At 46.2% G+C, this 25264-nt stretch overlaps 1 protein-coding gene across 1 annotated transcript; it reads left to right on the forward strand.

The window, feature by feature from the left end:
* Positions 1–20: 20 nt before the first annotated feature.
* Positions 21–24956, forward strand: RAB11B (RAB11B, member RAS oncogene family). The gene is made up of 5 exons (XM_090028071.1): positions 21–181; positions 7153–7348; positions 11548–11741; positions 18518–18598; positions 21372–24956. Exons 1-5 carry the CDS (start codon positions 142–144, stop codon positions 21515–21517), a joined length of 657 nt encoding a protein of 218 aa, XP_089884197.1. The 5' UTR covers positions 21–141; the 3' UTR covers positions 21518–24956.
* Positions 24957–25264: the final 308 nt, after the last annotated feature.

Here is a 25264-nt window from a genome sequence, read left to right on the forward strand (position 1 = left end):
CGGCGGGCACCGCCCCGGACCCGCCCCGCCGGGGGCCTTGGCGACTGCTGATAGGCGGCGGCAGCGCTCCCTCCACCCCCCCCCCACAGCTCGGCCCGCGTCGGTGCCTGGCAGCCGAGGAGCGGGGCCGCCGCCATCGCCATGGGCACCCGGGACGACGAGTACGACTACCTCTTCAAAGGTAACGCGGCCGGGCCGGCGGGGCGGGGCAGGAAGGCGCCTGGGAGCGGGCCCGCCCCACCGCCACCCCCGGGCCCCGCAGCTCCGCGCCGCCGCCCTGACGCGGGCCGGGCCCTGCCCTGGGGGGCGGCACTGACCTTGTCCGCGGCGGCTCCGGCCTGGGCAGGGGCAGGGCCCGCGGGCCTGGCCGTGCAATGCGCGCAGCTTGTGGGCGTCGCTGTCCGCAATGCCCCCGACGTGCGGCGGAGGGCGGGCAGCCCCCAGCGCAGCCCTGCTTCGCGTACCTGGGCCTGCCCGAGCGCCCCCAGCTCCCGCCTGCTTCCCTGGGGCTTCTTCCCAACAACTTCGGAGGAAAAACCCCGCAAGTTGCTGCGGAAGAAGCTCCTCTTTGAAGGCTCCGGGGAGAGAAAAGACGCTTGCTGCCAGGGTCGCCCTCGTCTCGGCGTAGGGACATGTTTTTAACGAAACAAATGCACGTTTCGGTAGTGAGTGAATTCCGAAGCCTGTTTCGCCACTTGTCCCAATGGTGCAGAAAGTGACCTTGGGCTAAGTGTGGGACTTTCTGCCAAAGTGGTTAAACCAAAGACAGTCACTAAAAATGAGGTTTAGCATAGAAAAAACCCTTGCCAGTCTTACTTTGGGCTTCCAGGAGTTACTTTCAGGTCCCCATCCATGTACACTTGCAGCATTCCCACCATTGGACAGTTATAAACTGGAATTGCCTTTTTAATGGTAAATATTTTTAATGTGGAGTTAATTTATTTTCTGACGCCTGTAATCACTTGTAGTGTTGGCTTTATTGTTTTTTAGAGACTTGTGGCCATCCTGTCTGAGGTCCAGAAAACATTTGAGGTGGATGCTCTGAAGTTCTAAAAAATCTTTTTTTATCTGTCTTTTTCCTTAAAATAACCTGCTTGGCAAACTCCCCAGCACTAGCTGTACAGTGGTAGGAGCCCTAGTCATTGGCTTTGCATGCTCCATGTTGTTTAGCACGGCTAACAGGAGCTTCCTGTGAGACGGAAATGCTGATGGTCAGCAGTGCCGTGTCCTCAGTAGCATGCACTGTTCTAGCAAAATAAGGCGAGTGGTGACAGCATCTCCATGTGCCATTCGCTCCAGTTACCCAAGAGAACTGCTGTAGTTAGGTTTATGCATGTGAATTTGGCTGTCAGTAAGAAGAATGAGCAGTTCTTCCAAAATGAATACTTCACTGTGTCTGCTACTTGGATATTCACTTCAGATATATTGTCCTGCATGGCCTACTTATTTTATAATGTATTTATTATTTAGGTTTGTTTTCTGCCCCACTTGGGTTCAGGACAGCCTACAATCAATGGTAAACAACCCGTGGGTGAGAAACAATAGATGCCCCAAAACTTGAAACCTCCACCCCTGCTGCTGCTTCCTTGTTTAGTATCTATGGGCATTTTTATACATGCTAATTAAAGCAGATTCATCCCCCCCACCCCAAGGAAGCCATGCTAATTAAAAGTTCCCAAGCATCACATGTCTGCATCCCCTGTGCTGAAAAATGGCGGCAGGGCACTTTGAACAAAAACTTTAGTTCAAAGCACTCCACCTCCATTTTTCAGTGCTGGGACACATACACATGATGCTAGAGTCTGCTGGAGCATGGTAATTTCTGCTCTCCAGCAGACTCGATTAATCCAGGATTTCCAGCACATTAGAGCCAGCTCCTTGCATGTGTATAGGAGCCCAATGAGAGCAAACTCTCCAGTCCTAAGAGTAGCTGATTATTGAAAAAATGTTTCTTCTTCCCCACCTCCCTTAAATTGCGTGTAGCTGGCTTCAGTATGAAGCTGCCAGGTTGTGGTACTAAATCCTGTCTAGATCAACTATTGGCTATTAACCTTCCAACTAACTTAGTGTCCTGAAACGTAAAAGTTTGATATTTTTTATAATTCTTTTCCTTTCAGGAATGATTAAACAAGTTACTTTTCTATAAAAATTGCATGCGTGCATGCATGTGTGTATATGTATGTAAGCACATACTAGCTCTTTTTAAAGAACCATAACACTATAACATCTTATGGTAGCGTTAGTGATGTTGTAGCTCGGATTGTCCAGGAATTAAGCAAGAGGCAACTATACAGTTAGTTCAATAAAAGATACTACTCTAAGAAGTCCTTGTCTCTTCCTGTAAAATGTAACTTTTTAAAATCTAAATTGGGATCTGATACTAAACTCCTTGGGCAGGGGTCATTATTTCTTTATTTGTACTACTAAGTATTTGCCATAGTTAGCATAAATGAAAGGTGTGGGGGGAGAAACCTTGTCCCATCAAGATGAATTGGGGATTTAGAAGTTGGGGGCTGTCTCCTATATGCCAGATTAGTGCTTAAATAATAACATGGGAAAGTTTGCTTTATATGTCCCGGTCATAGAGTTAAAACTTTCTCGTTTCCAGCAGCAGGTCTCTGGGGATCCAACAAGGCGTCATGTAGCTGGTTGTAACTATATGAGAACAACTGGGATTCTGCATGGTCTGTTTCTGGCAGTAATGCAGGGATGGACAAAACCATCTTCCTTCTTTTCTTCCTGCAGGCACTAAATAGCAAGGGGTACACTGAAAAAGTGGTCAAGTGATATTTTTTGTTTGGCTTCTGACTTCTCTTGCAGCTTTATGAGTTCTCTAGCTCTGTTCTAGAAGCTACATAGTCTAAAAAAGATGGCGTTGGGAGAGAAGCACGTCAAGAAAAGATTGTTTGGATGTTGCTACATGTAAAGTTGACTTGTTGTGTAGTGAGCGGTATCTGCTAAAGAAATATGCATACTAAGAATCAAATAGATGAGGAAGTTCTGTGTGGTCTATTGCTACACAACAGTTTTTAGGTTCCTTACGTGGAAGACAATACTCGAGTCAGTGGTCATCTTATATATATGGCAGTGGTTGCCTTTGGTAGGAATGTAGAAGAGATAGAAGACCTTTATGTCGCTTATACCCTACAAACAGACTTGATATTAGTTAATTTTAATTTTATATCATGCTTGAGGGCAGGGCTGCCAAATTGTCAGCCCAGAGGCCATGTGCAGCGTGTGAGGGGTTAATCTGTTGGCTTTAGCTTCTATTTGGTTGCCCTTCTCCCCATCACCCTGGCCACAACAGCAGCCAGGGGCATGCATGGCCTTTCCTTCCGGATTCTCAGGGGGAAGCATAGAGTAATAGGTGTAGCCTGTGGCTGGTGAACTGGCCGGGTGGTGTGGGGTGCTGCATACTTGGAGGGGTGTGCTATCTGTCTAGGTGCATAGTGTAGCGCAAAGAGCTGCTTAAGCACATGGTGCCGTAGGGAGAGGTGTGGGGGGCTGTGGCCCCCAGCCACAGAAGTGGGACGGCCCTACATTGAGATTATAAGTGAGGTTATAGTCAGAAAGCTGCTGGGGAGGACCCCCCCCCCCCCAGCTGACTATAACCTCCCCCCCCCCTCTCTTTTTTTAGTATTATTTTTTAAGTTCATGTCCTTACTACCAGCTTCCCTGTCTGAGCATCTTCACAGTTAGATCCCTTTGGGTTTTTTGTTTACCAAAACAATGTTATCCATAGTCAGCACTGCCGAGCACAGCCAGCTGTAGGACACAGCTGTCCAACTGGGCTCCTGCCCAGCTGTCGCTCTCCCCATCACTCCAGCTGCAACACGGTCTTCTGGCTTGTGCTGCCTGGCTGTGCCCCAGGGTCACAGCAGTGCAGCACAGCGCAGCAGAGCCCTGGAAGCTGAGGTGGCAGTGGCGGGTGCACAGTGTAACAGTGGGAATGGGTGCACGTATGTAGTGTGGGGGAGGGAGGCAACTGGCCTGGCCATTTGTGCCCTAGCAGGTGGCACTGTGCAGCCCACAGGTGTGTGGTTCATGGAACGTTTGGCCCCTGGCTGGTTAGAAGTTGGACAGCCCTGCAGTAGAAGAACAAGCTGGAGTCTGTGCATCAGGAGGAAGGGAATAATTAAAACGGCAAGTAAGGGTCATTCTTGAAACTCTTGTTGTTAATGTACAAAGCTGAAAGAACTGACTCCGGCTTTTAATGAATTGGGAGTGTTGGGCACTGTGGACAGTTTAAAAAGATAGCCTTTTGCTTTGAGTTATAAATGGCGTAAAAAAGGTTTTGAGGTTGGTCTTTTTAGAGCTGATTATATCGTCTGTAATATTTTGTAATACCCCTAAAAGTCCCTGAGGTAACATACTGTAGCCATCAAGCTGCAAACTTCAAATTTATTTTCTCCTTACAAGAAAACTGTTTATTAGCAGAAAAAATGTTTTAAAAATATTCAACTTGTATAAGCCAAAAAGTGCTGACTGTAAAGAAACTATTGGTTGTTTGGTATGCTTTCGCTTCCAGCTTTTATGAAATTGCATAAACCAGTCTAGTTAGAATTTAAGTTTCTCTAATAAAGGTAGGCTTATTAATAATAGAAACACTTTATATCATCCATCACAGTTTAGCAGCCTTGTGTTCATTTTTTTTTTTAAAGTTAGGTATACTTCTAAAAGTTCAGACTGGAAACTTGCTCTAGTATTGTTTATTGTGTTCAAATTAGTGCAACTGGAAAAAAAAAGCATTGAAATATTAAGTGTAAAACTATAAGGAAAAAAATGGATTTTCTTATCCAGACATGTTGCACTTAGATTCTTTTTTCTTTTTTAAGTATCATGTATCACCTTCCCAGCCCTACTATTGGGATGTGTGTTCATATGGCCAGGCTATTTGCCTTTCAGATTTTCACTAGCCAGGTTTCAGTGTTTGTACTGGAGCAGTCTGATGCAGTATCTGAAACTTATCTTTTCATCAGTTTGGTGTCAGTAACCGCATCTCCCACTGCCAGAGAAAAGCTGGTTTCCATTATCTCTTGAATGAGGATCTCCCTAAAGTAATCTGTGAAGTCACATGGTAAAAGTAGTCCACTTCTAAACTGGACTATTGCATTTCTTTCTACTTTAGCTTGAACCAAGTGCCCAATGAGTAATTTGGTTTCTCCAGCATACAGCTGCCTTTCTCTTGCATAACGTAATTATTTTCTGCTTTGACTTGCCTTCTGGTCTCAGGCTTCGGAGTCGTTTATTGTCTGAGCATAGATTAATTTCAGGAACAGGCTTATTATTCTGTCTCCAAAACAACTGTGTTAATTTGCTAATATGGTCTCTGTGGGATCCCAAGATATGAAACAGGCAATGAAGGGAGTTGGCGCATGTGCTGCTCAGACCAGTTTTTGATCCCATGCAAAACTTATGATTTAATACCAAAACACAGGAATATGAGAAATGAATAATTTACCCAACAAACATCCTTGGTTAATTATTTGGTCCACCTATTGTACTATGTTTAGTACACAGATGCCGTAGTGATTGTTCTATAAGGGCTCCTATACACATGCAGGAAGGCTACTCCAACGCACTGTAATTGCAGCACATTGGAGCAGGCTTGATTAATCAAGTCTGCTGGAGCATGGTAATTACTGTGCTCCAGCAGACTCCAGTGTTATGTGTAAAGCTCATTTGACCTTTAGGTCGTGCCCCTGCTGCCATTTTTCAGCATGGAGACTCTGATGCATGTGATGCTCTGGGGTGCCTTTCCCCGCCCCTGCCCGACCTCATGGAGCACGTCTGTAAATGCCTTAAATGTCCAAGGTAAACTAGCACACTATAATGAGGAGAAAGGAAGTATACCAGAGAGAAATTGCGTTCGAGGAATTATGTTCTTAAAATAGCTAAATTGGTTTGAGGAAACGGCATAAGTGCTGGCAAGTGTAAAGCTGGAAAGTGCTTGTAGTAGAGTTGTGAAGAATAACTAAAGATTTCAAGCCTAAGCAGTAGTTAGTTTCGTCAAATGGTGTCCATCCTGTGGCCTGGGAGTACATTCTTACAAACTGAGTGTTTCATACCCTGGATTTCTCTAAAACCAGTGCTGCCCGCTGCCTGCAGCCCATCCATGCTTGCCTTCAGGAAATGTCTGTAAAAACAGGTCTTATAATAAAGTAGGAAGATCAACAGATCTGTGCTGAAGTGAACAGGAACAGGAAGTGCATTCCAGAGTTAAAGGCCATTCACTGAGAGTGCTTGTTGTTCCCTTTGGTTTGATCCAGGATGTTGCTAGCATGATTACCTCGGATAATCTCGGTTATTGTAATGTTGCATGTGTACTAGATGTGTACTTTGTGCCAATACATTTTTTTTTCATGCTGTAATTTTCTTTGGTAAAATTGATAAAACTTGTGGACTGTGGTTGCACTGAAGGTATATTTACTTATGTCATTTCTCTGTTTGTTTGGCACATTGCTCTGTAGAGTCAGGGGTTTCTCTCAGTCTTTCACAATTAACAGTAAAGCCCTCTAGAAACTGCCTTTTCCAATGAACTTCTAAAGTGGAAAGTGGGTCTGTTTCGGATCTTGTTCATAAAGGCAAACGTTTGATTGTATGGACTCCGTTTTTTATTACTGACCTTTATGTGAATTTCTTTTGTCCCTGTGGATCAGAAATGTTATTAGAATGAAATATGTACTGCATGATGCGCTAATCAGATTGCAAATAATCATTTACTTTAAGGACTCTTGTAACAAAAGAAAAACTGATTTGTACAGATCAGTGTTGCTCAGCCTTCTGGTCCTGGGGATTGGATGAGTAGTGTGGGGCTGGATCTGGTTGTGGAGAGACCCATGTGTGCTGCATCCAGCTGTGGGGCAAACACTTGCACTGTAGTAATGTGGCATGCCAGGCTGTCATCCAGCCTGCAGGGCTGTCGGTGGGTGTTGGAATTTGGCAATGGGGGAGCGGTACCGATGTTAATGGCTCTGCCTCAGAAGCCACCACTGATACAGACAGTGGGGCAGGTCCTTGGTTTAAGGGGTTTTTTGATGCTTCACTGATAAGTTTATTTTCCTGCTATGAGAGACTGTATAGGTAACTCCCTCAATAAATCTTAACCTAAGAAATTTGGAAACAGTGGGTTTTTTGTTTGTTTGTTTTCAGTTGTGTTGATTGGAGACTCTGGGGTTGGGAAGAGTAATCTCCTATCACGTTTCACACGCAATGAGTTCAACCTGGAGAGTAAGAGCACCATTGGGGTGGAATTTGCCACCAGGAGCATCCAGGTGGATGGGAAGACGATAAAAGCACAGATCTGGGACACTGCAGGGCAGGAACGATACCGTGCCATCACCTCAGCGTAAGCACTACTTTGCACCACAATTTTTTTTCTTTCTTTCTTTTCAGGTTGCTAGCACCACTTCTACTATTGGTAGTGATGCTTGAAAAAAGATCTCAGGTTTAAAGCCACACCCGTAATCTGCCTGCATCATAAAGAAAGGAATAGTTTTAAGTCTTAACAAAATCTAGATGGAAGCAAAGAAGAACTTTTTAAAACAGTCTCATTCCAACAAAGCAAAAATAGCTGCTGCTTTTTTTCCTCCCATGAGGTTAATCTGAAATCCCAAAAAATTCTTAATCTTTTTGCTGCCTTGATGGGTTGCCTTCAAACCTTGAATGTTTATATCATTAGTCTCCATTAGGGATGTAAATGTCATTCTTTTTTTTTTTTAAACATATTCATTTGATTAAATGGATAACTGATGGCATATGCCTAGTTCAGTGACATCTAGCAGGATGGCTATGGCCCCAGCCACATGCATCTTCACCATGTGCCCTGTGCTGTGCATGCCCAAACCGCTGGCGTGGAGCCGTGGGCTGGGGGTGGCAGATGTGGCTGACTTGCTAGGGGGTCAGGCTGCCCAGCTGAGGAGCTGCAGCTTCCCCTCACTCCCATGGTCAGGGAACCTCACCTGTGCCCAGAACCCAAGGAGAGGGAGGGGAGGTGCTGTGACCCCCCAGGGGTTGCACAGGGCCTTCCTGCCACAGCAGCGAGACTCGCAGCCCCACCTCAGCAGCAGGGCCCAGGCTAGATGATGGGCTCCCTGTGCCTCCTGCTGCACTTGTGCCACTGTGGCCCTGACCTGGGAGGCTCCTCTGTGCTGCTGGGCCAAGCCTTCCCCAGGCAAGCAGGAGTTTGGTCCCTTCCTGCTTCTGGCACCGGGGCCACATGAGGCCTGATCCAGCCCCGCAATGGGGCTGAGCACATGGCTGGCTCCACCTGAGGAGGTGTCATGGCAGCTGCAGCGGGTGACACTGGGTGTAAGGGGTTGCTGCCAGCCCCTCGTGTGGTTACTGCAGCCCCTGGGTGTTCCTGAGGCTCCTGTTACAGTCCTGATGCTCCCTCCCAGGATCCCTGTTGCGCAGCCCTGCTATGCGCTGCCCCCTGGGATGTCCTGGACCATGGTGGCATAAACATGGCAGGAGGTGTGGGTAGCCGGTCTCCTTGCCTCAGCCCCACTGCTGTGGGGGAGCTGGGCAGAGTGGGACTGAGAGTCCTGCTGCTGCAGTGGGAATGCCCTGTCTGACCCCTGTGGGAGGGGCCAGCACCTCCTTCCTTGTGGTGGTGGGATCTGGGCACAGGAAAAATCTGCAACCCCAGCCCGTTTGTGGGGATGAAGGGAAGTTGCAGCTAGGCAGTACCTGGCTCTGCCGCACCTGCTGCCCCTGCCTGTGGCTCCTTGCTAGGGGGTACTGGGCATGTGCTGAAGACATCTGGTTCTGATGTTTGGCCAAAAAACTTTTAAAAGGTGGGGATTTGACTATCCGGCTTGATTCTTGTGTCTGATTGTTAGGGTTATTGGGCAACCACAAATTTGTTTTTAAGTCTTTGGGACTATGATTGTATAGTACCTCTGAAAATTAGAGGTGCACAGATGCATCAGTCCATATTGTATGAGCACTGATGAGGAAAATAGATGTTCTCAGCAATTGGCTTTTTTTTTGGCTGATGTGGCTGATAATGTTGCTGACTTTTTTTTAATGCCACGTTCATGTGGCCAGGAGTGCAGTCTTGCAGCTTGGAGAGCAGTGTCCCGCCAGTAAGTCTGTGGCGGAGGGAAGGGGGATGGCGGGGTAGATCGAGGTCCCCATGTGAGGGAAGGAGTGGGGCTGGGGCAGGTGCTACCTTAGCAGGGCATGGGATGGAGCCACAAGTGGCGTCTGGGGGTGGGGGTTGGGTGGGTTTCTGCCGCTGTGTGCACCCCTGAGGGAGACACGGGGAGTGTGTGCCCTCCAGATCTGCACGTGGGGTAGGGGTGGGCTGCCGCTGGGGCCGGGGGTACTGCTGGGCTCTTCCTGGCAGGAGGATTGGGTCAGGGTAGGCGGCGATGCTGGTGAGGGAGGGATTGTGGGGGCTTTGGCTAATTCTGGGGTGTCGGCAGCCTACCTTATTCCCCAGTCTGCAGCAGTGGCAGCCTGCCCTTACCCCGCACACACATCCGAGGGCACGCATGTACCCCATGTCTTCCCTAGGAGTGTGCACAGTGGCAGCAGTCATCCTCCTCCCCCTGTACCCACCAGACAAGCAGTCAGCTTTGTCCCCTGCCCCAGCTGGGCAGTTCCTGCCCCCGCCCCAATCCCAGCCCCACTCCCTCCTTCATTGCAGGGGCCTTAATGTGTTCTCCCACTCCTCTTCCCCTGCCTAACAGACTTACCAGCAGAACGCTGCTCTCCAAGATGCTGGGCTGCATATCAGCAATTGTTCTCAGTATCAGCTCATATGGCTTGTTAATAATTGGCCATCTGTATCGGCCCAAAAAATCTATTGGTGCACTCCTATTGAAGATCGAGTCATAAGTATCTTTTAAGTTGGGTGGTCAGAAGGTAGAAGCCAGCTTTGAAAACCTTTGGTTTCTAGACATTTAAGGACATTCCCCTAGATACCTGTTTCTGAGATCCTCAGAATTTTACCCATGGTCATTGTCTTCCATGTGAGACGGACTGGAGGAATACGAACTGACAGAAGAAAATGAGTATGGTTGGGATGCTGGCCGTCCAGTGCAGGATTCTGATTGGATGGACCTTTTACAGCGTGTCGGATATGTACTGGTAGTATAGTGTTTGGTCCTTGTACCCAAGTCTTGCACAAATAATTCTGTGTTAAGATGAGGGTGGGAGAAGGGCAAGTCTCATATGAGACTGCTCTTGCAAATATCTCTCTTCACACATCAGAGTGAATGGCAGTTAGAAATTGCCACTTCCCCAGTTGCCAGTTTTTTTTTTCTCAGCATTTTCTGACCTTTCCCAGTTTTACCTGCTACTGCAAACATTTAAACATCTACCTTTTATGAAGGAAACTGAATTGAAATGCTGTTGAAACAGGTCTCTTTTGAAAGAGCAAATTGGCTCCTGGGATAAAAGGCCAAGGGATAGGGCCTAGGTAGCCCATGGATCCTCATTTTTTAATTTAAAAAAAAAAAAAAAAAAAAAAGAGAGAAAAAGAATCGGGGAATAGAAAAATCTTCAGTAAATACTGGTGTTTTCCTAAGATGGTGGTTTTCTACACTTTTCAAGTCATGGTACCCCTCCCCAACTTTTCTGAATTCAGCGATGCTCCTGGTTCACAACCACTGTTGCTGCTGTCCCAGTTTACCTCCGCGGTTCTCAACTGGGTGCTGCTGCCACCAGGTAAAACTGCCTTGTGCACAAGGCACTGGGAAAGGAGAGAGCACTTGTGCCACTGCCCGTGTCACGAGTGTGTTCTGATAGGTTTCTAAAGCAGGCAGGAGAGCCCACTTGAGCTAGAGCTCTTCCTGGTGTCACCTGCACAGCATCTCCCAGAAAGGTGCCTGGTGTGGATGGAACTGTCCCGTGTGCTCTTGTTTCTGGGAGGAGTGTGCGCAGAGTGGGGACTGTTGAGCGGAAGAAAGGGCTGGGGCACAAGCTGGCTTTTCTGCCTGCTTTAGCATGATCCGAGAACCCAGATAAGAGTGTGCATGTGCCATAGCCCTCCCGGTGTGAAAGACACTTTTACCTAGCTGCTGTTGTGGTAATGGTGGCATCCCTGGGGGGGAGGGGGGGTCTTGTGGCACACTGGTTGCGAACCATTGTACTGGGATCTGTTTTTCATGGTGGAAGGATGTTATATAAAGACCACGTTATCTTCTAAAGCATTGTTCTTTTTGTTTTAGAAGTGCACACTGAATAGTGCGACATGCTGTCACGTCAGATAAAATAGCAGTTTCCATGTTCTTTCTTGTTTTATATAAAAATTACTTTTTTTTTTTTGAGGGGGGAAAAAAACTAAAAAAACTCCTTTGTTTTACCTTTTTGGAACCTGATTACTCTTTAAAAGGACAGTTTTGAAGCAGCCCAGCTTCTGTTTAAATAATAACAGTACCCAATAGCTCCTCCTCCTTCTCCCCTCCCAATTATACGTTCTGATGTTTGGATTTTTTTGTTGTTTTTAAAGAAATCTGAAAGCTGTTGTAAAATGCATTTATGTAAATCCTGAGTAGAATCCCTTTAATAAAAGCAGTGTATTCCATATGACTTCAGATATTACCGAGGTGCTGTGGGGGCCCTTCTTGTCTACGACATTGCAAAACACCTGACTTACGAGAATGTGGAGCGTTGGCTAAAAGAATTGCGGGATCATGCAGATAACAACATTGTCATCATGCTGGTGGGAAATAAGAGCGACCTGCGCCATCTGAGAGCTGTACCCACTGATGAGGCCCGGGCTTTTGCAGGTTTGTGGACCACATATATTTTGTTGTCTTAGCTAGTGCTTTTTAACTTCTGCATACTAGCATGTTGTAGATACTGCTCTGCCTTTTCTGGCAAGGGCACTCTTTCAGTTGATGTTTTATTTCAAGGGGTCCTATACAAAAACACTGGAATGGAAAAATGTTTGAAGGTTGACTCATGAGGGCTTTGGTTTCATAACAAAAAAGAAAAAAAAAAGTTGTGGTATGGTTTCTTGACAGTCATAATGCTAGTACCATCTTTTCTCATGAAAATGTGCTCCAGAATAAAATATACATCTTGTTTTTGAAAGGCAGAATTAAGAAAAAGCTCTCCTTGAAGTAACTGGGCACATCTACAGCTGCAATTTAATGCAAAGCAATAAATTCCAGAGTGCATTGCTCCCAGGGAGGGTTGCACTGATAGATCGACTGGCTATCGAACTGGCATTGATTTAAAAGGAGAAATGATGTTATCAGCTATTGGCTTTTTATGGTTGCTGTAGCCAATAATTATGGCTGTATGCTCAGAGTACCCTGGCAAGCGTCCCAGTGCCCCACTGCTGGCCTGAGCCTGCGGCAGACTACAGGTCCTGGTGAGCAGCAGAAGCAGGGAGAGGGTGCTGGGGAGCAGTCGAGGGTGCTGTGCTCAGCAACAAAGGGACCATTACCAGCTCCTGCTGCCTCTGCCATAGCACCACCATGTGTGCAGCAGGGACCTGAGCACTGGGGCTGCCGTGGAGATGTTGGGCTATGCGCAGGTGAGGTAAGGTGCCACACAAAGGACATTTCGCTCTTCTGGGCACCAGGCGCCTTTGCAGAAGTGGCTTCTCCCCCAGTAGCCATGAGTTTGGCTACAAGGGCCCCGCTGGTGCTGAGGCAGCAGCGTGCTTTGGGGCTCCAAATGTGCCCAGCACCACTGTCTGCATGAGGGTCTGCCCCACCTACCCAGAACGGGCCTGGGCTGCAGGTAGGAGCTGTGGTTGGGGGGGGGCAACATGAGTGGGAATAAAGTAGCCACTGCCTTCATCAAAGGTGAGAGCATGCAGGAGATGTGTGTGTGTTAAATGCAAAACAATATAGGTGCCCCAATACATTGGTCCATATTGTATCGGTACTGATAAAAAGGAAAATTAATATTTATTGGCAGTTGGCTTTTTTTGGCTTATGTGGCTGATTAGTGTCACTGATAAATGCTGAGTGCATGTGTGCTGCAGCAGCATGCATGCAGCTGGGAGTGCAGCCCGGTAGCTTGGAAAGCAGCATCTAGCCAGTAAGTCTGTGGGGGTGTGGGGCAGATTGAGGCCCCTGCGGTGAGGGTGGGAGCTCCAGACTGGGGCAGATGCTGCCGGGTTGGGGCATGGGACAGAGTTGTGGTCCCTTCAAGGTATGGGGAGGGGAGCGGTAGCTCCCACAACTGCACACATCCCCGGGGGGGCAGGTCCCCCCCCACCCCCCGATCTGTGTACAAGACAAGGGTGGGTGACCACTGTGGGCTGGAGCTGGGGATTGTGCTGGGCTCTTCCTGGCAGCTGCACTTGGGTGGGGGCACGTGGCGGTGTGGGGAGGGAGGACTATGGCAAGTTTTCTGGAGTAGCTCAAGCCCCCCTCCCCCCTTGGCCTGCTCTCACCCCACACAGATCTGGAGGGCACATGCCCCATGCCTCCCTCAGGGGGGTGTGCAGCAGTGGGAGCTGGCCCCCGCCCATCCCTGGACAGGCTGTGGCTTTGTCCCATATCCCACCCTGCCCTGGCTGTTCAGCATCTGCTCTTGCCCCCAGCCCTACTCCCTCCCTCACATCGAGGGGCCTTAGTCTCCCTCCCCCATGCTCCTTTACCCCAACACTTACCAACTAGACACTGCTCTCCAAGCTGCTGGCTGCATATTGGCAATTGGATCGGTATCGGCTGATATGGCTGGTCAATGATCGGCTATCTGTATAGCTATACTGAAGCACCTATGTGCCCCAGCCAGCTGGGGCGGCATCTACCCATGTGCTGCTGCAAAGTTAATTAGTTTACTCCTGCCTAATTGGTCTGCTCTACTGTAAAGGTTGTGTAGATGCACCCACTAGGTACATCTGCAGGTTCATTAATGTGCCGTATTTACTGTGCATTAAGTTTAGTACTTGCATAACCAAGTATTAAATTAACATGCAGTAACTAGTGCGACTGCACTGTAACACTGGCGCATGGCTTTTTATTGATGCTTACTGCACAGTAGCATATTAGCATGGGTTTTGCCTGACACACTACTGCACAGTGTTATTAGGCTATTGCTCAGTGGATGTGGCCACATGAGATGCTAAGTAGCAGCAGCTAGGGAACTGAGCCTACTTGTTCTATTCCTTGTGGATTGCATAGAAACTTTTTTTTGTTGCTTTTGCAGGAGAAGCAACAGAAATTACTTTTACCATATTTTTTTTATATATAAAGCGTTCTTTAAATTCCAGTGTCTTTTGGGGAGGGCAGAGGGAGAAGAGGTACCTGTGTATGCAAGAGAATTTGGTATGATTTTACAAAAACAGCAGCCATTCAAGCCCTGGGTTGCTTAATATCTAAAAGATAGACCCATCTTACTCTGTTCTCAGATGCTAGGTGTGCTGAAACAAAACCAGTAGCTGATCAGACTTCCACCAAATGTTCAAATCCAGCTTGTGGGATAAGGTGCTTTCCTTGTTTGAGCTTGTATTGATCTGTTCTTGTTCTTATAGGATCAAAGGAAAGTAGGCCTGGAAGTGACCTTACAAGGGCATGATTGTCCCTGACTAAAACATCCCAGCCAAGTGTCTGTCTGATCTCCTCTGGAAGATGTCCAGGGATGGAGGGTCCACAGCTTCTTTAGATAGCCTGTTCACATGCTTGACCACCCTTTATAATCAGGCTGTTCTCCGTAGCTGCTGGGAATAGGACCAGGACCTGCAACAGAGGAAATTTAGGTTGGAATTTAAGAGGAACTTTATAGCTCCGTCCTCTCTCTCATTGCTTTTCAGGTATTTGAACAGTTATTAAATGTCTCCTAGTCGTATTTTCTCCAGACCTAAATAACTTCAGTTCTTTCACCTTTTTCTCATAAATCATGCTTTCCAGGCCTCTAATCATTTCTGTTGCTCTGCACTGGGCTCTTCCCAATTTCTCTACATCTCTCTTCACCTCCACAAGTTCTCAAAGTAGATAGTCAGTGGCTCTGCAATTCCCTCGTTGCTTTGATACCATAGGGTGTATCCCATCTGCCCTTGCATACTTAACTGCCTAACGTCCCTAAGTAATCCCTAACTTCTGTTCTTCCACTGCTCTGGGCAGTGAGCCAGATCCAGTCCCCAGTGCTTTGTCATCCAACCTGCAGGGCTCCCCCTGGTTCTGTGGAGAGCCTTGCAGGCTGTGGTCTTGCGTAGGGACTGGTCCTGGTGTGCGGGGCCCCCTCTGAACCTGCGGACCGGCCTAGTGCCATTCATCTGGCTCACAGAGCCACAGCTGAGCACTGCAGGCTGGCTGTCTCTTTCCCTATCTTTGCTGCCAACTGCTCTCACCTTCTGGTGGCTAACTGTATTCTTGAAGACTGAGGTAAAAAAACCATTAAAAACTTAAGCCTTCTCTGCAACATCTGTAACTAGGTTGCCTTCTGCATCCTGTAAAGGACTTACGGTTTTTTTGGTCTCCCTTGTTCTCTTTGACATACTTGTAGAATCCTTTTTAATTGCTTCTTATGTCCGTTGCCAGTTGGATCTCAAATTGTGGCTTTGCCTTTCCTGTTTTTTCCTCTGTACACTACTCTTTTCTAGTACTGTAACCAAGTTTTTCCTTTTGTAAGGTTTCTTTTTGAGTTTTAGACTTGCCTCCTAGGGGATTTGTCCCACAGTTCCCCAAGGTTGTTAAAGTCTGCTTATTTGAAGTCCAGTGGCTTTATTCTGTTGCTCTCCTTCCTTCCTCTTCTTAAGTTCTTGAAATCTCTCATTTTTGTGGTCACAGTGAACCAAATTATCTTCTACCTCTGTGTTCTCAACTGGTTCTTCTCTATTTGTGGCCAGCAAGTTGAGACGTTTTCCCCCATAATTGGTCTGTCTACCATCTGTATCGAAAAGTTCTTTTTCATTTTCCAAGAATTTGATGGACTGCTTGAGCACTGCTATGTTTCCCTCCCAGCAGATGTGCTGATAATTAAAATCTCCCATGTGCCACATCTGTTTGGAAATTTCCATCCGTTGCTTAAAGAAGGCTTTGTCCACCTCCTTCCTACTGGTATGATGGTATATACTTATCTCTGTTATGCACTTCTTAAACTTTAATTAAATTCATCTTAAATTTTTAAGCTTAAAATTAAATGTACAACCTCTAGAAATCCTTTGCGAACTTTTATACTCACTTGCCTAAAAATGTTAAAAATATGTACTTGTCTTTATACCAGTACTCTATTAGTGTAAAGCCCCTGAACTGAAGATTGTAAGTTGGTGGATAGAGCTAAATTTTCTAGAAATACTAAACCGTTTCAATATAAGCCCCTCTGTAATGGAGTCAGAAACTTTGGGTATGAAGTCCAGCATTCTGTGTTTTGCTCTCCTGCTTGCTACCATTTTCACTGGATCTACCTGAGGTATTTAAACATTGAGTGCAGTGGGAGCCAACATTTTTAAGCAGGCATGCTACAAGGTAAGCCTCACGGCCCCAATGGGTGCATCCAGACGAGCGTGGACGTGCCTGTTGCTGAGTCTCAAACCCCTTTGAGACAGAGCAAGAGGCACATGTGGGAATGAAAAAATGTTCCACATGCTGCAAACACCCCCCCCTCCACCCCCGGCACTTAGCGGTAGTCCAGCTGCTGTCTGTATCGCTGGGGGCCCTACCTGCACGGCATGGGGCAGAGGGTCTGCCCCAGTGACCCCAGCCCAGGCCTTCCTGCCCCCCACTGCCCTGTGCTGCCTGGGGGGGGCTCTACCAGGAGGCCCCAGAGCCCCCCCAGCCCTTGCTTCTAGGGTAAGTGGAGACTTCTTTTTTTGAGTGTCTTTTTTTTCTATTTTTGGAGCAATGGGATTTGTGGTTTTTGTTTTTGTTTTTTCTTTTAACACGCCTCCTGTGTGCATCACTGCTTTGGTGCCTGAGGTTGGGGGGTGGGGGGCAGCCATGGGAGCCTGGGGATGCCAGTGGGGGATGGGGTGGGGCAGCCAGTGGGGGGGGGGGGGGCTGGGGAAGCAGGGGAGGGCAGCTATGGGAGCCTGGGGGTGCAAGTGGGGGATGGGGCTGGGGAAGCAGGGGGAGACTGGTGGGTAGCTGGGGGGTGGGGCAGCAATTGGGGGCTGGGGTGAGACATGTGGGCCTTGTGGGGGCAGGCAGGTGTAGCCCCTATGGGAGGGCAGCAAAATATATATTCATGTATTCATGAAAAATGTATTTAGAGTTCACTTTATTATTATATGGAGACACTGGTAGGCTTCTACATTGCTTTAACACTGTAGATATATAAATAATAATAATAAATAATAGAACATTGCCCAACTGATTGCTGTCTCTGTCTTTTTCTCTTTACACTGGTCTTTTGTTTTACTTGTGGAGGAACATGGATTTTTGGGTATTTTACAGAGTGACTTTTGGATTTTTTTATTTTTTTTTAATCAGGGATTTTTTAGTTTTCCAATAAGGAATACCAGAATTCTTCCTAGGGAGGCCAGTGGCAGGGCCCTACCTGCTCAGAGCTGGCACCTTGGACCCAGAAACTCCTGAGAGCAAGTAGCCCTGAACTACTTGCCAGGGCAGCTTTTTATACTGCTGCGGACAACATAGGTGCTGGCCCTGGGCTCTAGCTCCTCCTGGCTGCAGATCTGGGAGGAGCCAGGCAGGGTTATTTTGCCCCCAAGTGGCACTTCATTGTGGAGCAAATTGTGCATGTCTGAGCACGTGCACTGAGGCAAAAAGCCCCGGGTCAAATTTGCACCGCTTCTGTTTGAGCTGCTGCAGGTGCAGGTGCTTGCATGTGTGGATGCGCCCACTGGGTGTCACTTTGATCCCCTTCTCCTGCCTGATCTGTTGCCCCTTTTGCTCCCTGGCCTATATGTTGCTGCAGTCTGCTACATGCCACACACACACACACACACAGACTGCCTGTGTCACTTGTGATACAGGAATTGAAAATTGTTGTCCATCCATTTCTTCCCCCACCCCACCCCAATATGCAGGCTCTGCATTATAAACTCTTGAAACAAGTTCAGTCTTGGTTTGGCAGGTAATACTGTAAATCCTCTTTCCTGTGTTTAAACACTCATGGCAATGGTGGTACACAATCTGGTTGGGAAGACCCTCCAGTTTATTTTAGTTTCCTGTACCTTTCAGTGTAGTCTGTCTCCAGAGATTTATTGTTATTTGGAGGTGCAATCATACAGGTCTTGCATTTTCCTAGTCATGAATCCTACAGAACTATCAGTCTACAGGATCAGTCCTGTGTTTTTCCTCAGAGGCACATCTGTGTTGCTGGTAACCACAAAACAATGGTAGTTTCATGCTGCTGTTAGAAGTTTTAGAGAAATAATACTGTGCAGAAGGGGAGGACTCTATTGAAGGCCCTTTTGCCAAGCAGGGGGGAGATGCTTGGGCAGGGAGGTAGGGACAGCAGAAGCTAATAGTGCTTCTAATAAAATAAAAGGGCCATTTGAAAGAATATTTTGACTCTTCCCAACTTTACACAGAAGACAAGACTTAGGGCCCTGGCAGTTTTTAGAACAAAAAACTTGTTTCAAAGGCATAGTAACTGAAAGTGTTACCCGAGTGTCTGATTTACTTGTTCTTTGTTGCAGAAAAAAATAACTTATCTTTTATTGAAACTTCTGCCCTGGATTCAACAAATGTAGAAGAAGCCTTCAAGAACATTCTCACAGGTATGGCTTCACCTTTGGATTTTTGGAAGTATGGCACACTAGAGAGTTTTGTAAGGTGGGGGAAGCTAATGTGAACTTAGTCACTAAAAGGAATCCAGCTTATAAATGGCAGTTTTGTTTCTCATCCTTAATTCATGCATTTGACTCACAGCATTGGGACTAATGGTATAGTATATATCAAGTCTTCTACTCTCAGGCTCATTTGTCATGCCAAAGTGACGTGGAAAGATTTGGCTTCATAAATTGCCCAGTGAACTATGCAGTAAATCACGAGCCTTTGGCTTTGGACTAATATCATGCATAGTTTGTATTGCATCTGAACTCCAAGGCCTCCAGGCTTGGGGCTTGCACATAACATGCCTGCCATGTATTTAGGAGCATCTGAAACCCAAGACTGAGTTTGGGAGGCAGGATACTCGCTGATGGTAGCACCACACAGACCTGAATGACTGAGCTCTTGTCAGTCAGTGGCATTCAGAACTGATTTGGCTTGAGACACAAAATTTAAAAACAATAAATAAATAATAATACATGTTTAGCCAATGTGGGCCACGGATTTTATAGTCATGCTGAGTTGATACGCAGATTGCTACAGCTATTTTTAACTTCAAAGTTATTGTTTTCAAATTAGCTCCTCACTTTGTGGTAGGGAGAGCAGAATCTGACCATAAGGAGAGGTGGTAGGGACTGCTAAGGGAAAAAGTTGGGGCGGGGGAAGCAGAACAATGGGGCTGCGTGACCCCCAGATCTCTTTTCTCTGCTGTAGCAGCGGGAGGGGAACAAACTCAAAGCAGACATCCAATAATTCGATTCTATACCTGAAAAGTTGCAACAAATTTGTAAATTTCCCATATAGTATCTAACTATTGAGGGAGGGTATCTTATCAGGGTCATCTTCTAGTCGAGTAAATACAATGGTTCTTGTCTAGTTTCACCCATATAATTTCCATGAAGGCATTTGGTGCATTTGCGATGCTGCAGTTTGGGATAGATGCGTGGGATCTGTGGATTCTGGTGGTTTTGTTGTGAGCAGTGTATGTTCTAGTACTGGTGAAAGTTGTGGGTTTTGCATTCGTCGTTAAGGCAGGGTTGTGTTCCATTAGGTATAGGTTGATCTTTGAACTAATCTTTATACCTTATAGTTCACTAAAGATTTTGTAGTAAAATCAACCATATCCTTTGTATCAAGCAGAACACTGGAGAAGAAAGAGCTGGCTTAAAGAACAGAATAAGTCACTTTTTATAGTTTAGTTCCATGGCTTTTTTTATTACAGGACAGGAACATGATTATCTAATAAGCAGGGATCCTAGTTTTTCCCTGATTTTAAAAAAATTGCAAGTTCTCTAATACTCCCCCCCCCCCCAAAATCCATGATTTTAAAATTAACCCTCCCCCCCACAGCCCCTGCTTCCCCCAGCCCTGCTGGAGGGGGCCCCAGCTGCCAGGGCTATGAACCCAGGTCTGCAGGCCCCTGCCCCCATTCCCCACTGCTGCCTCCTGTGGGCTTGGGTGGCGGAAGGGAGGGGGGCAGCTCCTTGCCACTGTGTGCACTCCTAAGCAACAGGGGAGACCCTTGCCCCCCAGATCTGTACACGGGGCAGGTGCAGGCTGTGGGCTCCTGCCCTGCTTCCCTTCTCCCGGGCCTCTGCAGCCCAGCGAGCACAAACCAGCATGGCAGGGAACAGTGGAGCTGCACGGGGATCTCTTTGCCACTGTGAGCTCCATGTTGCCTTGGTGGTGTGCCTCCTGTGTGCATCACTGCTTTGAGAGGTGCAACCCTGTGCTGCTGCCCTCCTGGCAGCCCTGCATGCAGGAGGCGCATCACCAGGGCAGCATGGAGCTCATGACTCCACTGTTTCCTGCCGCGCCGGGTCGTGCCCACTGGGCTGCGGAGGCCCCAGGGGAGGGAAGTGTGGTGGGAGCCTGAGCCTGCAGCCTGTGCCTGCCCCCACATACAGATCTGGGGGGTGCAGCTACCCCTACCCCTGCCCCTTGGGAGTGCACATGGCAGCAGGGAGCTGGCTCTCCCCAACCTCTTCGCCTGGACAAGCCACCCATGGCCCTGTCCTGCTCCCTGCTGGGACCCTCCGGCCACGCATTGGGGCCTCAGGCCCCAAGCATCTTCCCTCCCTGCAGGGGTCTCATTTCCCCTCTCCCTTCCCACTTGCTGGAGCTGCTCTCAGGCTGCCTGAAGCCATGTAGGTGCACGTGGCCCCCCTGCCTGACCACCCTCCTCCCAGCTCCCTGCAGCCTGGAGCTCTGCTACTGCAGAGAACTCTGCAAAACTGCAAAATCTCCGGGTTTCTCTGGTAAAACGAGAATCCATGTTTGCCTTTGGTAAAATGTAAAATCTGTGGTTCACTCTGTTTTTCCATGGGAAATGGAAAACCTGGATCCCTGCTAATAAGCAAGCTGTTAAATAAAATGGTTTTGAGCTGTGAATGAGGGTTTTGTCCTGCACCATATATCGTGGGGTGAGAACCAGAAAGTATGTTTGGGCTTAGAAGAGACTTTTTTTTGTGCTCACCTAATTGCAATATAAACTTTTATCATAAAGATAACGAGTGCCTTTTCTGGTTGTAATGGAACTTTTGGTGGGTAAGCAGCAGAGTTGGTGGAACTAGATTGCTTGTAGCAGTTCCCCGATTTTACATTCAACTCGCCTCAGCAGTGAATTCTACCAACTCCCTTGGCAGTATTTTATAGTCCTTGCATACACCTTTCTGGAGGAAATGCCTGTCTAGGCTATAACAAGTCTGTTCTTGGTTACAGAAATCTACCGCATTGTTTCGCAGAAGCAAATTGCAGATCGATCTGCTCATGATGAATCTCCTGGCAACAACGTGGTTGATATCAGCGTCCCACCAACCACCGACGGACAGAAATCCAACAAACTCCAGTGCTGTCAGAATCTGTGACCTTCTCTAGATGATTTGTGCCCCTTTCTTTGTCTGTGTTTCAGTTAGAAACTTATGTGCACTTCTTATCTCCTGTGATTCGGTGACTCCCTCTGTTCCTTTTTCACATCCTGTCTCCAAACTCCTCCTTTCATCCTAGAGCTTTAATTGTAGGGCTAACATTCCCTTATCCCTAAAATTCCCTTTGAATGTGATGACTTCTGGGCTTGAAATGTAGGCACTGATCTGATAGACATGTTTGTGGTGGAACATCTGCTGCTGGATATCATCCCACGAAACTCCCCTCAAATGTATATTATTTTTCTTTTTTTTTTTTTTTTTTTTTGTGGGGGAGGATGAATGGGGGTTTGATTATAACAGTTGAAGAAATAACTACACTTAAGTTTTAGTTTTCTCTAATAGTCAGGTTTTTCAGTCCCATATGTTCCCTTTAGTCACTGGGGAGAAATTAAGAAGGTAACTATTCTACCAAACATTCTGTTTTCTCTCCTGATGGAGTATCACACAGTGAGGTTATTAGTAGCTGCACACACATAAGAAAGCTGTTGAGAATAACATTACTTATAAATCCCCCAAATGCAGTTAGTCTGGCTGTGTAGTTTACTGCTTCCTGCCTGGGAAATCTTTCTCTAGTCCTTAATTTTGTTTTGTTTGGGAACAATCTAGTATGTCTGCATTGCATTCTCTGCCACCATGGATGCCTATGCAGCTATGTGCAGGCTGTATGAAGTGGCTTAATATTTATTCTTGGCTTTGTTAAATAATTAACATTACTGTACAGTAAATGCCAGCATATTGATTTTAAAACCTTTTTGCAACTTGTAGATCTAGGTTCATTTTGTACTGTAGGCTAGTGTCCAAAGGAGAAATCCTCTCTAGTCCCAGAATTTTTTTTGTTTGGTTGGTTTTTTTTGCATGCTGCTCTTTCTGTAGGTCTCTCCTTAACCCATTTGAGTGAGTGAAGCAATATTTTCATGTCATGTGTATATATACCTGCACTTGTAAGGTTTTGGTCATTGTAGAGAAACAGATACTTTATACATTTTGTAAGACTTATGCAGAACTGTAGCATCTTTCATTTTTCTTTTTGTTATCTTTCATCATTACCTTTGTGCATAATCTTTTTTTTTCTTGACCTCTAATTAAAATGTGTAAGATTGTATGTAATATACCCAAACCTGTTACTTCCCTCTTACTCTGTTTCCTGAGCTGCAAGCTGTAATCTTCAAATGATTGTACTTTTACCTGATGTAGCAGATATCTGTCATCAGCAGGGCTAACAACTATAATACCTTCTGTTTTGTTGAATGGGAAGTCTTTTATCACAAGTTTGGGTAGTAATTAGTCTCTTGCTAGCTTCAGAAAATCCTCTCCGACTTTTGCATTAGTCACTAGCTCTTGTACTATTGCTACCTTGCAGTAAACACCGAGTGATGTATTGATAGAGAAACCAGGTGAAATTATCAAATGGGGGAGTTGGGAGCACTGTCTCTTTTCTGAAAGATGATTAAAGCAGTTTGCAGCAAAATTTTGTTCTGTATGGCTTCCAAATTTTGAGACCACGCCTCACTTGACAGATATTATCTTGCATGTCAGTGAGTTGATTTTATGATGCAAAGTGAAATTAAAACTGTAAATTGTGCTTATGAGCGGGAAAGTTGACATTCCAGTTTTGATTGTTTGTGTGTGGTTATGTAATAAAAATTTAAGGGCGGTTAACTCCCGGTGGCTTTTCTTTACAAAATGTCCTATCAAATGCATTTATTTTCTTGTGTTGTGCATGTAGAAGGCCAGAGGTTAAAGCTTGAGGGTTCATGTAGTCTTAGAACTTCATAACTTTACTACTGCATTGAAAATTTCTTTCTCTCTTTTTTTCTTTTTTTTTTCCTACTGCACAAACCTTGGCTAATAACAAGCATTTGTTCTGAGCAGTGGATGCACAATCCCCATTCAGTAGTGAAGGCATTTTATCCCTCCTTCACATCGTGGGGCACAGTCCCTGCCGACTCAACACTGGAGGCACTTTCAGCACTCAACACCAGTATTTTGGGGCAAATAATACTGCTAGCAAATTTGAACTGGGACTTTCCCCTTGTGGTGTGGCCCTAACCAGCCTGTGGTTTTTGGGGGGTGTTTTTTGTGGTCAGTATTTGAGATGATCTTAGACTACATAGAGAAATTCTTAGAGGCTTAAATTTATCTTGCTTTCAAGAGCAGGTGGCCCCTTTGGGAGCTGAGCTCCTTGCTTTGTTTAAACAGTTCTTTCAGTGAAACTCTCCTCTCAAAGAATTGGAGACTAGTTCCTGACTTAAGTGTGGTATATGTGAGAAAAAGGCAGTCTTAACCTTGGGATAAGTTAAGATGATGCTTCCTGCAAAACCTTTGTTTCTAAAGGTGACTTTCCCTGTCCCTCCTTCTCCACTGTCACCTGGCCAGGATTCTTGTGGTTTATATTTTTTCAAAGAGTTGAGAAAGTGGCTGCATGACTTAATTCTTAGTTTATGAAGTGGAAACTCATACTCCTGAATTTTATGTGGGACTTGAAGGGTTGGCTCAAAGCCATAGTGAAAGCATCTTACCTAATGAGAGCAGTTATTTGTCCAGCTAGGACTCTCTGGTATGTCCTGTATCTGCCTCTCCTGGGGGAACTGCTGCTGAAAACTAGTTCGTGGTGTAAAGGCAAAGATCTGTCCCTTGCTTTTCTGCTGCAGATCTGTTGATGTTTGTCATAATAGTTCTTGAGCATAGCAACCCTCAGTAGAATGGATGTTAAAGGATTTACCTCTTGGCTTTGTAGCTGCACTCCTGCCTATGCTCTACACATGGTTGTATTCATCTGCATTGGTCATTACTTCAATAAAGCGTAGGTATGGCCTATTTCCTAGATGTTGCTGTAATTGTCTGCAAAGGCAGTAGAGCATTAAACTCTTCTGTTCTGGTGGGGATGAGATGATTTTGCCTAAGCTGTGTTAAAGGCCATTAGCAGCAAAGAGGAGGAGGCAGGTAACTTGGTCTTTTAAAGCTGTTTTCAGCTAGTTAAAATGTCTCCTCATGCAGAAATAATAAAACTTCTTACCAGGTTTCCTCTGACTTAAAATACCCTAATATTGTCACATTATAATTGTCCCACATTCTTCTAAAACTATGACTAGCGTGAGCAGAAAAAGCTGCAGGTACTTACTGTTGGATTACATACAGAGGGGAGGTCCAAGCACAGGGAATAAAGGAAATGTTCTGTTGTTTCAGCTGTTACCAACATCAAAATAAACTGGGTGCTAGGCCAGGCTTTTTGTTATGCTTCCTTGCCATAAAAAAAGCCCAATTTAGCTGCTTCATAATTCTGGAATCAGATTGCTCCCTAGTGTAACTTCATTGGTTTCATAGTCCAAATGTGGAAGTGCAAATTAAAATAAAAAGGGTCCAGCTGTGCCCAAAATCAGTTGCAAGTGGGATGAGTGTGTTCTGTCCCTGAGCAAAATCTGGACCAGAGAAGTTGCAGCTCCTTTACAGAGAGAAACCAGATGCTGTGGAGGCTAAAGGAAATCTTGCAAAAGGTTGCGCTTCACCCAAATACTAACTAAATACTAGCTTTAGCTTTAAAATGTAAAACTATTAAAATAGACTTCATTTAGTGTGGGTGATCCAATCATGGGTTCTAAAGTGAGTAGGGAGTGTTAAATTATTTCTGCGCTCAGTGGTTGTGATGAGCCTCTCCGGCTAAGTCAGTGACTAGTTAATATCTCTAAG

Source organism: Crocodylus siamensis, chromosome 14, assembly GCF_052110815.1.
Source record: "Crocodylus siamensis isolate JL-2025a chromosome 14, ASM5211081v1, whole genome shotgun sequence".
Lineage (NCBI taxonomy): Eukaryota > Metazoa > Chordata > Crocodylia > Crocodylidae > Crocodylus > Crocodylus siamensis.